This window comes from Dromiciops gliroides, chromosome 1 (assembly GCF_019393635.1).
Source record: "Dromiciops gliroides isolate mDroGli1 chromosome 1, mDroGli1.pri, whole genome shotgun sequence".
NCBI lineage: Eukaryota > Metazoa > Chordata > Mammalia > Microbiotheria > Microbiotheriidae > Dromiciops > Dromiciops gliroides.
Genome location: NC_057861.1, coordinates 223,592,277 through 223,610,533, shown reverse-complemented (window position 1 = coordinate 223,610,533; position 18,257 = coordinate 223,592,277). Strand labels below are relative to the sequence as shown.

General features: G+C 38.1%; 1 protein-coding gene across 4 annotated transcripts in view; it reads right to left on the bottom strand.

The window, feature by feature from the left end:
- Positions 1–18,257, bottom strand: part of PPP4R1 (protein phosphatase 4 regulatory subunit 1) — a 101,889-nt gene that overhangs the window by 33,705 nt on the left and 49,927 nt on the right. For 3 of the 4 annotated variants that reach the window (XM_043975187.1, XM_043975186.1, XM_043975189.1), the window contains 2 exons: positions 6,408–6,955; positions 3,065–3,145 (listed from right to left, as the gene is read on the bottom strand). In XM_043975187.1, the coding sequence (XP_043831122.1) occupies positions 3,065–3,145; positions 6,408–6,955 (629 nt within the window). The remainder of the gene's footprint in view (positions 1–3,064; positions 3,146–6,407; positions 6,956–18,257) is intronic. The other variant, XM_043975188.1, reaches the window with a different exon arrangement.

Genomic DNA, 18,257 nt, shown 5'->3' with positions numbered 1-18,257 from the left:
AGGTATGGATTGTTCTTTCTAAGAACTTGAAAAATATCATATTGTAAAGCCAAATTGCACAAATTGGGTTTTTTGGATGGGGAGAGGGTAGTTCCTTTACAGCTAGTTAAAATTCTTTGTAACTGGATTATTTCAGGCCTTTATTTGGTATTGTTAATATGGGCATTTTATATTTTTGTGGAAAATATTGTATTTCTTTTAAATTTTCAGTTTTGGGGCAGCTAGGTGGCACAGTGGATAGAGCACTGGCCCTGGATTCAGGACTACCTGAGTTCAAATCCGGCCTCAGACACTTAACACTTACTAGCTATGTGACCCTGGGCAAGTCACTTAACCCCAACTGCCTCACTAAAAAAAAAAAAAAATCAGTTTTGCTGGCAGATACTTTATAGTACATTCTGATCACTCTTCACTTTTGTTCTGTTTAACTATTGATTTTTAAATTTAGTGTGATTTGTTGGCTAAAGGTTTATTAATTTTCTTATTTTCTTCAAAAACTAGCTTTTAGCTTTATGAGTTCTACAGTCTTGTTTTCCAATTCATCCACTTCTTAAATTTTCAGGGTTTCCTCATGTAGTTATTTTGGGCTTATTTGGCATTTTAATGCTTTAATTGCATAGTCAGTTTATTAATCCTTTCTTAGTTAAATTTTATTTAGTCTGAGATAATTTTCCTTCGGAATATAAGAGATGCATCCTAGAAACTGGAAAGCATATTTCAGAAACAACTGTTTGCTTCCTAATGAGAGTTAGCAGAAGTTAAAAAATAGTCTATAAATGAAAAAAAAAACAACAAAATAAGTGCAACAGTATTTAATGTTTTTCAAGTGCAAATTTTGAAAATGTGTGCTCTATAATCTGGAGTGATTCCAACAAAGTGACTCAACAATAAAGGGATTCATTCTACTGCTAGGCATTTACTCCTAGTTAAAAGTCAATGATAACAACAAAAGCCCTACATACACCAAAATATTTAGAGTAGCACTTTTTGCAGTAGCAATGATCTAGAAACAGAGTTGATGCCCATCACTTGGGGAATGGCTGAACAAGTTGTGGATACGAGAATGTAGTGGAATATGACTGTGCTGAAAGAAATGGTAAGAATGAATACTAAGGAGAGGCATGGGAAGACCCACATGAACCTCATGTTCAAAATGAAGTATGCAGAACCAAGGGAAGGGTGTGCACAGTGATTCCTGCGATAGAAATGGAGAGCACAGCACCAGAACCACTGAAACTGGAAAGCTGAGCAGTTATAATGACCAAGCCCGGCCCTAAAAAGAGATAAGGAAAGGTACCTGCCTCCTCCTCTTTTCCAAAGTGTGGTTTTGAAACACCATTGTTGTTATACATAAGGACTCTCTGGGAGGGAGAAAGGGTTTGGCTACACTGGGAAAAGAAGAGGATGTAAAGGCAAAAGAAACAAACCAAAAATCTATTTAAAAATCTGCTGCAGTGACCATTAAAACATGGGAGCTGATTAAGATACAAAACCAGGTGTCAGTCCTTTCACTGAAAGTCTTCAAGCTTGATAATTACTTGTTAGATGTACTGGAAAAAAGGTTTGCACTAGACAGCTTCCAGCTCTGAAATTCTATGATAAGATCTCTCTCTGATGAATTCCAAACTGGCTATTACATATGACTATGCCAAGCACCTGAGATGTTTGTGTCCATCACACCCTCTCCTTGACACCAGTACTAGGTTTCCAGGGGTTGCCTCAAACATAAAGCTTGAGTGACTTGTCCAGGAGTCACCCAGCTAGTATCAGAGGGGAGTGCTGAACTTAGGTCTTTCTGCCTCCAAGCCCAGAACTCTATCCCTCTTTGCCATAATGACTCTAAACTGGTATCATGTGGAAACTGACAAAATAATCTGGAGATTTAAAAAAAAACCCTATGATTTAAAGTAATCTCTTCTAACTTTTATAGACAAGTTTCTAGAATCACCTATAAAATTTCAAAGTTGGAAGGGAACCGAGCAACCATCTAGTACAACTCAAACCCTACTACTATAACTAATGAGCTCATACTAAGACTTCTAATAACTAGAAAACCATTACTTCTTGTGTTGATAGCTCTAATTGTTAAGAATTTTTCCTTCCATTAAGCCTAAATACCTCTTTGCAACTCACACCCACTGCTTCTGGTTCTGCCTCCTAGGATCACAAAGAACAAGTCTAAACTGTCTTCCACATTGACAGTGCCTCAAATATTTGAAGACATCCATCAAGCCTCCCAAGTTGTCTTTTTTTCCAAGTTAAATACGCCTACCTCTTTGAACCAATCCAAATATAGTATGGGCTGAAGGCTCTTCACTATCCTAAACACTCTACAGCTTATCAATGTCCTTCCCTAAATTAGGCTGCTCAGAACTGAATACAATACTCTGGATGTGGTCTGAACAGAGCACTGAGGAATTATCACTTCCTTATTCCTGAATGCTCTCTCTTACTGTAATCTGAAACTGCATTGGCTTTTTTTAACTGCCACATTACAGTAATATTTATAATATTCCACTCATCTGCCAGCTGAGCAACCCTGTCAAAAAAAGAGAAATAATTTAGTATGGCATGATCTGCCTTTGATGAAGCTATATTGGTTCTTTGTTATTCTTGCTTCTTTTTTAAAGATATTCACTAACCATCTCTTTTATGATTCATCAAAGTTTTTATTGAGGAATTGAAGTCAAAGAAGCAAAGTCAAGACCCATGATTTTTAGTATACAGATTCCTTTGTTTCTATTTTCTTTTTTTTAATGATCACGACTACATTTGTTCTTCTCGAATCTAGTGATATATCCTTCCCATTTTCCAGGCTCTTTCAAATGCCACTGACAGTGGCACAGCAATCACATCCACCAATTTTTTCAGGAGTTGGGAATGTGACTCATGTAGAGAAAATGACCTGAATCATTCAAGGTCACTCAGGTATTACTTTTAACTATCTCCTTACTTATCTTGGTTATCAATTCCGTTAGGCATTTTTGTTCTGCCATTTCTAGTACAAAGGTCATTTTCCTTGGCAGAAAAAAACAAAAACAAAATAAGAATTAAGCAGGTCTACCTTCTTTCGTGTCAATTATCAGTGTCCCATCCATCCCAGGCAGCAGTCCTTTCTTTGATCCTTCCTTTTCCCCCAATATAGCTAAAAAACAAACAACATTTTTGTTGTCCTTAGTTTTCCTCAAAAGCCTCAGTTCTCTTCCTCATATTATTACCGGGCAGCTTGGTGGCACAGTCGGTAGAGTGCTAGGAGTAAGGGAGACCCAAGTTCAAAATTTGAACTCAGACACTTTTATCTCTGTGGTCCTGATCAAATCTATTTGATTTCAGTTTCTTCATCTGTAAAATAGGAATAATAATAGTACCTACCTCCCAGGGTCATTGTGAGAATCAAATGAGATAATATTTATGAAGTGCTTAGCACACTGTCTGGCACTTAGTAAGTGGTATATAAATATTAGCTATTTTTATTTTTTATTAATAGCATACTATTATATACCTCTGTCACCTGCTCAGGCTTCCATCCTCTGTACATATTATTTAGAAATCTAAGCTATTTGGTGAAATTCATATCCGTTACCTCATAAAATTCCTATTTTTATTTTTAGTTAGAATTATTTGCCTTTGTGTTTTCAGAATTTCATTCATTAGTTTCCTATCCCTCCTAGACTAATCTGCCATGCCTTTCCTTAAGGCAAGAAGCTATGTTTGCTCCACTTCTGGCAGACAGTACTACCTACTAACGTCTGAATAACTGACATATACCATCACTAACTGTATCATGCCATTGTATCAGGCCTGTGACACCTCCCAAACTTCTGATTATTTTTCCTTCCTGTCCAGGTGGTCTGTAATATATTCTGATGACAAAATTGCTTCTGTCTGTCTTCACTTAAATGCACTCCACCATGTTTTCCCCTTCTAATTCCTGGATTTTCTTAAATTTCAGCCATGGGTTTCATCTTAACAACAGGATGTCTCAATGGTATTGATGAATCAAAATTTGCCACTGTGTATTGCTGGTTCTTCTTGCTTATGTATTTGTGTATATACATTTGAGGCTTTTCTTTCCTGTGAACTTCTGGATTTCTTGCTAGTCTTCTTTCATGTGGTTACTCTCAATGGTAACTAGCTAGATGGAGATACACATCTTTTCTTAACCTAAAGCTCTTCTGATTAGATCTGCAAGGGGTCAGACAAACACAATCTTACTACATACTAAATGCTTACATTTCCTCACTTTCCATTTCTTTCTTTTTTTGGGGGGGGGGGTGAGGCAATTGGGGTTAAGTGACTTGCCCAGGGTCACACAGCTAGTAAGTGTCAATCGTCTGAAGCCAGATTTGAACTCAGGTCCTCCTGACTCCAGGGCCGGTGCTCTATCCACTGTGCCACCTAGCTGCCCCCCATTTATTTCTTAACACCTTGTAATTAGGCTTTCAATCTCACCATTCAACTGTAAATACTCTCTTCAAGGTTATTAACGATCTTTTTTTTTAGTGCCCAAACCTAAGATCCTACCACACCGTTTAAACTGGAGACTATCCTTAGTTCCCATCCCTCCTTCCTGGGTAGTCTTTTTCCTACCTTGGCATTTAGGAGAGATTGAAAATTAGGCACTTAACCCCAACTGCCTCACCAAAAAAAAAAATGAAGAAAGAAAGAAAGAAAATTATGCAGAGAGAGTGGATATTTGAAGAGGGAAGCTCTTAGAAGAGAGAGAATGAGATACAATTAAAGGCAAAAATGTTGGGGGGGGGGATGGTATTGGTAATGAGAAGAGTAAGCCCATCTTCCAAGTCTAAAACAAATGAAAAGACATTTATGGGATGATGCTCAGGTGATACAATGTGTAGAACTGAGGAAGAAAGGGAACTCATGAAAGATCTCAATTTTTCCAGTGACATATGAGGCAAAGGCCTTTTTACTGAGAGGGAGGGGGGAAGTGTTAAGGTATTTCGAATAGTCTTCCAGATTTCTTTTATCTATTAAGAGCACCATCTTCCTTGTCACACATTTTTGTAATCTCCAAGTTATCCTCTTCCTACCCTTCTCATGTCTTATCAGTTGCTGAATCTTGTTGGCTCTACCTTCAAATCTCCTGTCCCATTTACCTCTCACCTAGGACAATCCATCACCCTGCTTTCACAGCCTCTCCCCTCTCCTATCCACCCTCCACACAACTACCAAAATAATCTTTTCTAAGGCACAGGTCTGACCATGTCACTCCTCTGCTCAAAAATCTTCAGTGCTTCTATGTTAAAATAAAACTCCTCAGCTTGGCATTTTAAGGCCTTCCTTTTCTGAATCATATCTATGATTCTGTTGTTGTTGTTGCTGCTGTTTTTCACTCATTTTAGTTGTGTCTGACTCTTCATGACCCCATCTAGGGTTTTCTTGGAAAAGATACTGGAATGGTTTGTCATTCCTTCTCCAGCTCATTTTACAGATGAGAAAACTGAGGCAAACACAGTTAAGTGACTTGCTCAGGGTCACAAAGCTAGTGTCTGAGGCTGGAATTGACCTTAGGTCTTCCTGACCTATGTTTCTAAATTTCTTATATTCCCCAGTGTTCTGAGTGGTTTACTAGTTGTTTCCTGGAGTGAAGAGCCAATCTCCTATTTCTGTTCCTTTGCACATGTTGTCACCAAATGCCTAGAATGTTTTCTCCTTGCTTCTACCTCTTGGAATCCTAATTTGCCTTCAAGGTTTATATGAGGTGCTACCTTCTATAGGAAAATGCCTTTCCTGATCCTCTAATTATCAATGCTATCTCTATCTTCAAATTAACTCCTATTTACATGTATGTACCCTATAGTAAAACTTAAACTCCTTCTGGTCAGGCATTATTTTTTATTTTGGTCTCTGAATCCACCTGTATCTTATACAGAGTAGGAAGCTTGGTAAAATGGAAAGATGCAGGAAACTAGATGATTCTCCTATAAAAAGAAAACTCAGTGATCCTTATGGAACACTATGAGAATTTTCAGGAAAAGAGCTGATTGTAGCTACGCTGGCCCTTCTTCCATCAAAAGGAAGACTGAATCATTGTCACTTTAATTTTTACACAATGAAACCTAAAACAAAATGGAGGATTTGGAGTTTCTAAGATACACAGCATTCTACTTATGTTGTTAGGAAAATTTCAGAGGCACTTCACATATAAGTATATTGTGCAGATAATGCATATAGATAGTAAATTAGCCCTCACCAAGGATATTTCCTAAAAATTTGACTTTTGTAATAAATATTTAGAGAAAACTACTTTTGATTCATCAATTTGAATCCCCCTCCCCCAATGTAGACCATCTGTTTTCTAAGGAAAACAAAAAATCTAGAAAATAGTAGTCAAAACAAGTATTTTAAGAAAGGACATAAAAATGCGTAACAAGATAGACTTATACCTTTAACATCGGGATCGTCAATGTGGGGCTCAAGATTTTCTATCATTTCTTCAAGTTCCTTTCGTGTAGCCATAGTAATATTTGGAGAATCTGGTATAGTAACTTCTGGTGCTCCTTCTGGACTCTCTGGATCGAATGTTTTCTCAGTATCTTGTTCAAGCTCAAGCTCAAGATCTAGATCTATCTCAGGTAGCGGAGTCCTCCAGAAATGGAAGGAGTTGTATAATTCTTGGTCTGTGAGAGATGGTTCTGGAGAACTTATGTCCATTTCTGGTAGCACTGTTGTATTTAACTCGCCAGAACTTTGCTCAATTTCATCTACTGCTTCCTGAAGAATACTATGGAGAGATACTGAAGACAAAGTAGAATGTAAAGACCTATCCAGGTGAATATGAGATTCACTCAAGGATTTCCTACATGTTTGAGTATGATCTTCCAGGTTGTTTTCAAGTCTTAAGTTGGATTTACAAAGACAGACATCCAAAGGAATATCCTCTGTCCTGAACTGTACATTCTCGGAGAATTTGTCTTCTTCCCTGATTGTTTCACTGCAGAAAACACAAAAACACAAAAGCAAACATTAATTTCCTATGAAATATACTAGAATCAACCAATTACTGAAAATCTGGTAAATGGTAAAGTTTTGCCTTGCCACTCAGAATTGATTCTGCATCATTTTCTGTAAGATGTGGACTCAGATAATGTAAATTAATTTTAATTTTAGCTTAAGCCAAACACAATAATAGGAAGTAAATCTGTTTCTTATTCTTCATGCTAGTACTCTGGTCCAAGGGCATGAACAAGAGAGTATAATTATTACTAATTATTATAATAAAAAAGCCTTTTGGTACTGTGTATCCATTGGTTTCAAAGTATTCTCACATAGGATCATAATCATATATCTTTAGATGGAAGGAACCCTAGAGAGTATTTAGTCTAATGTCTCTATTTTTACAGATGAAGAAACTGAGGCCAAGAGAGGTTAAATTACTTGCATATAGTCATAAAGGCTAGGATTTGAAACCAGGTTCTGAACTTCCAAATCTTATACTCTTCTCAATACATGATACTACTCCTCATATTATCTCAATAATCCTAGTAAAACTGTGAAAGAGGCAGTGCACCAAGTAGAAATGCCATTTTATAAAGATTTTTAAAAAAACTGCAACTCAGAGAAGTTAATTTGATCAAGGTCAATAGCCTAAGGTGTTGGTGACAAGACTGATTCATAATCCAATATTCTCTCTACTAAAATGTTTTTCTGCTAAATACTAAAAGCTTACTCTGTGTGCTCTAAGAATAAAAGTTCCCATTTATGTCATGTTTATATAAAGCTTTTATAAAGCTCTTTGGTCATAACAGCACTGAATAAAGTACAAGTTCAGGCTGGAACAAAACAGCCTCAACAATCTTGACCTGTTAATTGCCACAAAACACAGTCTTTTGAATACCAATATTCTCCTGCTATGAATGTACAGGGTGTCCCAGAAGTCTTAGTGCAGTTTTAAGCTGTTAAAGCTTAACTAAACAGATTAAAAAATAATGGTATATTATGATCCATAATGAATCAAAATTGCAGGTGATCATAAAAGCAATGGAAAAATGCACAGAGGTGTCAGTCAATTGTAGTATACTATCAGTGAATACTCCTTAATAAGAAGTGGCATAACAAAAAAGACATCACTAAGGACAAGGACACCTATGAATGGAAGAAAAAAGTTACCTGATGACGCAGCAAGAATTAAAAATAACAGATAGACAGCCCAAGTATTATTTTTATATCCATAACATATTCAAAAAAGCAAAAAAAAGTCCTCCAGTGTACTGGGTACATACTATAAAATGTTTTATAGAGGAAAATATGCAGAGAGGTTAAGTTTCAAAGAGCTAGAAAGGTCTCAGGCCTCAGAAACTCATTTCTTCTGAGAGGCTTTCCCCCTATCCCCCTTTTTTAAAGACCAGGGGCTGATGCTTGACTCTCAATGAACCAGGAACCAAAATTTGCTAGATACATATTAACCTGGCCACATGACTATAAGCAAGTTACTTATCTATCCATAGTGAACCTCACTTGAATTCACCACCTATCTCACCTAGTAGTTTTTTTTTCATTATTATTAAATTTTTTTGGGTGAGGCAATTGGGGTTAAGTGACTTGCCCAGGGTCACACAGCTAGTAAGTGTCAAGTGTCTGAGGCCGGATTTGAAATCAGGTCCTCCTGACTCCCGGGCCAGTGCTCTATCCACTGTGCCACCTAGCTGCCCCTCACCTAGTAGTTTTAAAGAAAACATTTAGAAACCAAATAACGTTCCATGTGTGAAATAATGCTAAGATATTTGAATAATTTTTAATCCACCTAAGCACAAAAGTAACAGAAGAATGCCTTGATTTTTTTCTCTTAGATGTACAGAATAAATATAAAATAGGTAAGCTAGAGTTAATATTTGAGAGTAGATTTAACGATGCTTCCTCCTTTAAGCACACAAAAGGACACCATATCAGCAGAGCAATGGAACATCTATCAATCCTCAACCATTTATTTTACACGCTTGCCATGGGTCAAACATTGTTCTAGGTGCTATGGATACAAATACAACGGACAGACATTTCTTTCTTTCAAGAAGCTTAATTTCTTTGGAGGGGATGCAACATGTTCAGAGGTGAGAAAATACACAATCTATACAACATAAATGCAAAGTGCTTTGAAGAAGACAGTAATAAGTGAAGATAACATTAAGGAAGAGATAAGAGCTGAGCTGAGGGTCCAAGAGGCAAAGGTGAGAAAATAAGAGTCAGCTTACAAAAGGCACAGAGGTGAGACGTGGAATATAGTACATGTGGAATGAAAAACAGGCCACAATGGTTAGAACACCAAGTGCCTGATAAGGGGCAGTATGCAACTAGCTTGGGAAGACAGGCTGAAGTCAGACTATGAAAAACTTTAAATGACAAACAAAAAAGTTTGTATTATATCCTAGAGTCACTAAAGTTTCTTGAGGCATTACGGACTCAAACTTGTGCTGCTTGTCTATAAATATGGTGGCTGTGTGGATTGGCAAGAGGAAAGAATGGATGCAAGGACAGCAATTAGGAAGTCAATGAAAGCAAGCCACGCAATATCTTCTCTTTCTTGCACCAACTATTTATTTCAAAATACATCCAAATATTTGACCCCTCGTCTTATTCTTGATTTCATGATATTCTCACATATTAAGGCAAAGCTACTATTTAGGCATATTAGGCAGCTAGGTGGCACAGTAGATAGAGGGCAGGACTTACTGTAAGGAGGACCTGTTTTATTTTTTTATTTTATTATTATTTTAATTTTTTATTTGTTGTGTTTTATTTTGATTTGTTGGGTTTTTTTGCGGGACAATGAGGGTTAAGTGACTTTCTCAGGGTCACACAGTTAGTAAGTGTCAAGTGACTGAGGCCAGATTTGAACTGAGGCCCTCCTGAATCCAGGGCCGGTGCTTTATCCACTGCACCACCTCGCTGCCCCTGAGAACCTCAATTTTCATCCTGCTTCAGTCATTAACTAGCTGTGACTCTGGACAAATCATTAAACTTCCCTCAGCCTAATCTGTGAAAGCATCTACATTACAAAGTTATTGTGAGGGGGGCAGCTAGGTGGCGCAGTGGATAAAGCACCGACACTGGATTCAGGAGGACCTGAGTTCAAATATGGCCTCAGACACTTGACACTAGCTGTGTGACCCTGGGAAAGTCACTTAACCCTCACTGCCCCACACTCCCCCTTCAAAAAAAGAAAAAAAAATATGTTAAGGATATGTAAGATACTGCTTATTTTCAAGTAGGTTCCACTCATAATTCCTTCTGGCAGCTATTTCACAATTAACAATCTTTGACTCCCAGGAAAGAACTTTAGAGTTATCTTGCTTCCCTTACAGAAAACAATGTATAGAATTGGTTGGCCTAGGGAGTAAGGCAAAGAAAAATGGGGAAAAGGTAAGATCAGAAAAATTAAAGGAAGAATCAAAGTAAAATCAGGCATTAAGATAACTCAAAGCAGGGGTAGCTAGGGAGCTCAGTGGATAAAGCACCAGCCCTGGATTCAATAGTACCTGCGTTCAAATCCGGCCTCAGACACTTGACTGACACTTACTAGCTGTGTGACCCTGGGCAAGTCACTTAACCCCCATTGCCCCCCCCCAAAAAAAAGATTACTCAAAGCATCATAGTCTACTACAGAACACATATATTGAATCCTGCAATACACCAACCCCACCATATGGAATTTGATGAATGAAAGGATTTCTTGTATATATCTAACATGCACTAAATGTAGTTGACCTATGTTTCTAAAGGACTATCTGCTGTACTATAGTTTTAAATGAAAATAAAAATGAAATAAAGTCCAGCAAAAATAGATAGAGAAATTCCACTTAAAATAACTGTGGCCAATATAAAATACTTGGGAGTCCACCTCCCAAGACAAACACAGCAACTATATGACCAGAACTACAAAACACTTTTCACACAAATAAAGTCAGCTCTAAACAACTGGAAAAATATTAATTGGTCATGGGCAGACAGAGCCAACATAATAAAAATGACAATCTTACCAAAGTTAATTTATTTATTTAGTGCTATATCAATCAAACTATCAAAAAGTATTTTATAGAGCTAGAAAAAATAATAAAATTCATCTGGAAAAACAAAAGTTCAAGGATATCATGGGAATCAATGAAAAAAATTACAAAAGAAGGTGGGCTAGTAGTACCAGATCTGAAACTGTATTACAAAGCAGTAATTATCAAAACAATCTGGTACTGGCTAAGAAATAGAGAGGTAGGTAGATCAGTGGAATAGAATAGATAGAAATTACACTATAGTAATCTAGTATATGATAAACCCAAAGATCCAAGCTTTTGGAACAAAAACTCATTATTTAACAAAAACTGCTGGGAAAACTGGAAAATGGTATGGCAGAAACTAAGTATAGACCAACATCTTACATGGTATGCTAAAATAAGGTCAAAATGGGTACATGATTTACACATTAAGGATGATATAAGCAAATTAAGGGAATATGAAATTGTTTATTTGTCAGATTTATGGGCAGGGGAAGAATTTAGTACCAAAGAAGATATAGAGAATAAAATTAAACATAAAATGATCATTTTGATTACGTAAAATTAAAAAGCTTTTGCACAAACAAAACAAATGTAACCAAGATTACAAGTGAAGTAGAAAACTAGGAAAGAAATTGTGAAACAAGTTATCACTGATAAAGGCTTCATTCCTCAAATATATAGAGAACTGAGCCAAATTTATAAAAATACAAGTTATCCCCCAATTGATAAATGGTCAAAGGATATGAACAGGCAGTTTTCAGACAAAGAAATCAAAGCTGTCTACAATCATATGCAAAAATGCTCTAGATCATTACTGATCAGAGAAATGAAAATTAAAACAACTCTGAGGTATCATCTCATACCTATCAGAATGGCAAATATAATAAAAATGGAAAATATTGGATGTTAGAGGGGATGTGGAAAAACTGGGATGCTAATCCACTGTTGGTAGAGTTGTGAAAAGATTCAACTATTCTGGAGAGCAATTTGGAACTATGCCCAAAGAGCTACTGTACAAAAAATTAGTTATTAATAAGTATATCTAACCTGGAAAAATTATAATAAATGTACTTATGAAAAATTATAACTATATGAAAAACGATAAGTTTAGAAACATTATAATTGGGCCGTAAGTCCTGCTGCGGTCGCCATTCAAATGAAAGAATATTTTTACTGACTAGCCCAATTTGGGAGGAACTGATCTATGGAGGACTAATCTGGGGACTTTTGACTATTTGGCTATCAGACTGCTATTAATTTAATGTGGGTCGTTTATAAAGTTCCACCACACTGCTCTCCTCCCAAATTGATAAGCAAAATATTAAGAAGCCTCTTAACTAAATAATAAAAGCAGAGTTCATTTATGAGATACTATTGAAAATTAAGAATACAGGGAAATAAAATGTACAACCTGACTGCATTGTGGCACTTCTCTTTCCACTGTGTCTCTTTGGAACTTCTTTAATACAATAAGGGCCTTAGCCGCCACTTGCCTCAGGGCACTCAGGTACTTTATTCTAACTCCGAGCCCCTTTCACTTTGTAAATCCCCTGCTTCTAACTTTCCTTACTGCCACTGCTGAACCCGTGTTTCTCTCTCACTGACCTTCTGTCTGTCTGCTCCGTCAGTCTGCCTTCTGCCGCCTTTGTTGCCCCTCTAATCTTGTCTGCCGGCCTTTCCTCCTTGCTCCTAGTCCTGTGTTACTGTTCGTCTTGCCCCCAGTCTCCTTGTCCGAACCTCTTCTCAGCCTCTCTCGTCCGTCCTTTTCCAGTCTCTCTATCTTGTCCATCTGAACCCTTGCTGTCTAACTCCCAGGTCTATATATACCTTTTCTTCTCTCCACTTTATCCCTAAGAACCATGAGATTTTTCATCTGACTTACATCTGAAGCCTTTTATGTGTTGTCTCCTTGAGACAACAATTAGAATGCAAGCTCCTTGAGAACAAAGACTGTCTCACTTTCTATTTATATACACAACAGTGCATAGTAAGCACTTAGAAATGCCTTTTTTCCTTCCAGCATTTTATCACAACTGTTAAGGGTTAGGAATAAACTAAATACCACACCCAGATATCTATACAATATTCCATAGCCCAACAGGACCCTGAACCCAAAGGCCTTGGAAAAAGCAGGGCCCTTCAGACCACCGGCCTTGCTTCAAGTCCAAGTCTCCCAGCACAAATAAGACAGAGGGCCTGGAAGCAGTGCTCCCCACTGAGAGGAACAAAATCTCTGCAGGCTCATCTTCCTTACCCTTCCACCTCCCAAACTGATGACCAACTGGCAAGTAAATCCAAGGGTCCCAGGAATGGCAGCACCTCTTAAGCTGTTTTTCCTGCTCTCAGTCTAGGCCCAACAAGTAGCAACCTGGGAGGCAAGTTCCAGAGGGGAAAAGGCCAACCATCTCTGACTGCCACCTACAGGGCAGATAAGCCAACCTGGCTGAAGCAGCCAGGCAACCCTGAAGGAGAGAAAGGGGGCATATATGCCGAGTCAGTTAAACCACCTCTCTTCATATCCAAAAAGAAATAGCTCAGGATCCTAAATCCAAGTCTTGGGAAGAACAATGCTTCCCAGACCACTATCCCAGATTCTGTGGGTGCTATAGCCAAACCCAGAAAAGAAAGTTAACATCAAAGTACTTGGCACTATCAAATGGTTCAGCATCAGATGGAAATAAACACTAAAGAAGATGCATTCCTAATCCCATCTGCTTTGCTGCTGTACCCTAAGAACCATGAGATTTTTCATCTGACTTACATCTGAAGCCTTTTATGTGTTGTCTCCTTGAGACAACAATTAGAATGCAAGCTCCTTGAGAACAAAGACTGTCTCACTTTCTATTTATATACACAACAGTACATAGTAAGCACTTAGAAATGCCTTTTTCCCTTCCAGATAATGCTAGATTCAGAGGCCTAGGTTCAACTCCTGCCCCCCAATACTGTCACCTTAAGCAAATCACTCAAGCTCTTCCTGAGCCTCAGTCTCTTCTTGCTTTCTCAGTGCTTTGAGTAATCCTGGTAGCTAGTTCTTGTCAAGTTGAAAAAATATATTTTCTAGTATGTCTTGGTTTTATAATTTTGCTTTAATTATTTTTGAGATTTTTCTTCCTCTAATCTTTTTCCTTTCTTCTTTTCCTCCTTTTCCTTTGCCTTGCTCAGTAGGCTCTTTATTGTTTGAACAATCTTCTCCGCATACCTTTTTTTAATATATATACATGAGTAGTCATGGAAAACAATTCTACATTATCTAGGTTGTGTGAGAAAACAGATAAAAACAAAACTTCAGATTAAGGAATTGTCCAAAAAAATGTGTTTCAGTCTGTTTTCTGATACCATCCATCAGTTCTTTCTCTGTAGATGGACTGTAATTTTCAGAAGTTCTTCAGCATTATATTAGATCATTGACTTGCTGAAAATAACCACATGCTTCCCAGCAGATCATCTTACACAACTGCTGTTATTTTGTATCTAGTACATTTCCGCCTCAGTTCATGTGGGTCTTTCTAGGCTTTTCTGACAGCATCCTGTTCATCATAATTTTTATATAGTACCTTAAACTTGACAAAGAATTTTCTTCACAATAGCCCAGCAAAATAGGTACCATGCATTTTGCCATTATAGTCAATCATCATTACTATTTCCCTCCATCCCATTCCCTTCCAATGATATTTACTCTGTTGTCTATCTTATTTTGCCTTAATCCTCCTCAAAAGTGTTTTGCTACTGAAGGCCCCCTCGCTCTACCCTCCCTTCATTCACCCTTCCCTCCTTATCTTCTTCCCCTCCTACTTTCCTGTAGGGTTAAATAGATTACTCCTACCAATTGGGTGTGTATGTTATTCCCTCCTTGAGCCCACTCTGATGAGGTTAAGGCCTTTGAACTAATTCCGTTTTCTAAATTTTTCTTCCCCCCTCCCTCCTCAACTCTCCCTATGAAATCAAGCAATTCAATATATGTCATACATGTGCAGTTATGCAGAACATCTTCACCTTCCTTGAAAGAGTTTTGCTTTTTACAGCTCCCTCCCCCAAACTTCCCTTTCCTCCTTCCCCTCCCCATCTCCTCCTCCCACTTTTCCTCAGGGAAAAAATAATACTATACCCACTTGAGTATGTATGTTATTCCCTCTTTGAGCCAATTCTGATGGTACTCCGGTTCACTCACTCCCCCTCTCCTTCCCCCTCTTCCCCTCCCCTCCATAGGCTTTTTTCTTGTTTCCTTCATGTCAGCTACCTCTCCCCATTCCCCCTCCCCCAGTTTATTCCTCCTACCCCTCCCCCCTATTTTAAAGACGTCATTATGGGTTAGCTAGGTAGCACAGTGGACAAAGCACCAGCCCTGGACCCAGGAGGCCCAGAGCCCAAATCCAGCCCTAGACACCAGACAACCCACCCTGTGTGCTCCACAATGAACAAGGATACACAAAAAATAAATGCTTTACAAATACCATCCCTTCATATTCAGTTCAGACCTGTGTCCTCTGTGTATTCCATACTGAAAAAATTCTTATGAGTTGAAAATATTATTTTGTCATGTATGACTGTAAACAGTTTAACCTTTTAATGTCCCATGTGATTTCTTTTCCCTGTTTACCTTTTTATGATTCTCCAGGGTCTCGTATTTGAAAGTCAAATTTTCTATTCAGTTCAGGTCTTTTCATCATAAGTGGCTGAAAGTCCTCTTTTTCATTGAAGTCCCATTTTTTTCCTCTGATAGATTATACTCAGTTTTGCTGGGTATGTGATTTTTGGCTGTAGTCCCAGTTCCTTTGCCCTCTGGTCCTTTAATGTAGAAGCTACTAGATCTTGCTTTATCCTTACTGGAGCTCCATGGTATTTGAATTCCTTTTTTCTAGGTGCTTGCAATATTTTCTTCTTGACCTGGGAATTCTGGAATTTGGCTATAATATTCCTGGAGGTTTTCCTTTTGGGATCTCTTTCAGGAGGTAATTGGTGGATTCTTTCAATTTCTATTTTACCTTCTGCTTCTAGAATATCAGGACAATTTTCCCTCACAATTTCTTGGAGGATAGTGTCTAAGCTCTTGTTTTGGTCATGGTTTTCAGGTAGTCCTGGATTTATTTTCCAGGTCAGCTGTTTTTCCAAGGAGATATTTCACATTGCCCTCTATTTTTTCATTCAATTGGATTTGCTTTACTGTGTCTTGGTTTCTCATAAGGTCACTAGCTTCCATTTGTTCAATCCTAATTCTTAGGTGATTATTTTCATCAACCAGTTTTTTTTATCTCCTTTTCCAGTTGGCTTTTCAAACTGTTGACTTTTTTCTCATAACTCTCCTGCATTGCTCTCATTTCCCTTTCCATTCTTTCCTCCCTCTCTCTATATCTTCCATCCCTCCTACTTTCTCTTCAAAGTCCCTTTTAAGAGCTTCCATGGCCTGAGACCAGTTCATATTTTTCTTGGAAGCTGTGGATGTAGGGGCCCTGTAGTTGATTTCCTCATCTAATGGTGCCCCCTTGATCTTCCTTGTCACTGAAGAAGCTTTCTATAGCTCTGAACTTTCTTTGCTTGCTCATCTTTTACTTGACTTTAAACTCTTCACTGGGGGGCTCTGTTTTTCAGTTCCACTACTCTTCCTGGCTTCAGAAGGTCCCAGGTGTTTTGGTTTGAGGGAGGGCAGGTTTTACTCTCACCTGGCCTGTTCTCTGGTCAGAAGATAACCTCAAGCCTACTTACTAAACAACCAACCAACAAAGCTTTCTATGGTGTGGTTCTTAGCTTCGACAAGCCTGTGCCCCACCTCCACCTGGGTCTCCTGCTGCTCAGGATTTCTTCCTGGTTCCCTGCTGGGGTGGAACAGCCAAATTCCTCCCTAGGTCCCGCTGGTACCCCTGCACTACCCTGCCCTGAGCCGTTCAGCCCTCTCACCCGACTGCACACTCAGTTCTAGAAGACGCTGGTGCTGTAGCTGATTCAGAGGCTCTGAGGTAAATTCCTCTGGTGGCAAGGATGGGGTCTCTCTCTGTCAGAGCGATCACGTGGTTGGACTTTACTCGTAGTCCAGCACGGCCCCCTGCAATCTATCTGTAGCTGGAGAATAATCTTAACCCGTATTTTTGTGTGTTTTTCTGCTCCAGGGGTTCTTTTATTGCTGTTTTTGGGGTAATTGTATCAGGAGCTCTGTGCGTTTAATGTCTTTCCTCCACCATCTTGGCTCTGCCCCCCTCTGCATACCTTTTAACAAAGCCATGCAATTGGCCTAAAGGATTCATACACAAATTAAATAGAAAAAAAAACAAAACAACTTTGGTATTGCTCCCAGGTAGGTAAAATGTTTCCCAAACTTCTTTCCCTCAATTGTTTTGGTGTATTCCTTGTTCCTTCTGTTTCCTTTCTTCTTTTAACATCATTAAAACATAACAGTCACTTTCAGGCTTTCTTATTTAAATTCTATGAACCCTGATGACATTAAGGTTCTAAGGATGATTTATGTAATTTTCTTTTATGTTTTTTTTGACTTCTGTGTTTGTATTTCAAAGTTTCTAATCAGCTCTGGTCTTTCCAGAGGCAGCTAGTGGTGTGGCAGATAGAGTACTGGACCGTGTAATAGGAAGACCTGTGTTCAAATTTGGCCTCAGACACTTATAGCTGTGTGACTGCTGACAAGTCATTCAATCTGTAATTTACTCAGATTTAAATGGGGATAAAAATAGCATAATTTAAGGGGAAAAAAAAAAGTGTTTAGCTCAGTGCCTGGCTAGAGATCACTTATTTCATTAAAGAGCCATTTTTCCCCTGTAGGATTTACTCAGTTTTCCTGGGTAAATTAATTTTCATCACAACCTTGTATCTTATATGTTCTGTAATACTGTGTTCCGAGCTCTCCACTCCTCTCTGTGGTAGCTGATAAATCTTGTGTGATCTTGACTGTGGACTGGGACTTGACCTCTTTCTTTGTGGTGCTTATAATATTTTTTTTGACAATGAAACTCTAGATCGTGGCTATAATGTTCTGTTGAGTTTTCATTTTAAAATTTCTTTTAGTTTGTAACTGGTGGATTCTTTCTATATTTTGCTGCTTGGATCTAACAGGTCTGAACAGTTTTTCTTTCATGATTCCTTTAAATATGGTATCCTGGCACTATTTTTGGTCATGACTTTTACACAGTCAAATAATTCTTAAATTCTCTCTTTGCTATATTTTTTCAGGTCAATTGTTATATTATATGAGATCTATAATTTTTCTTAACACCCTCCCCCCGCTTTTTTACCTTGTTTGAATAT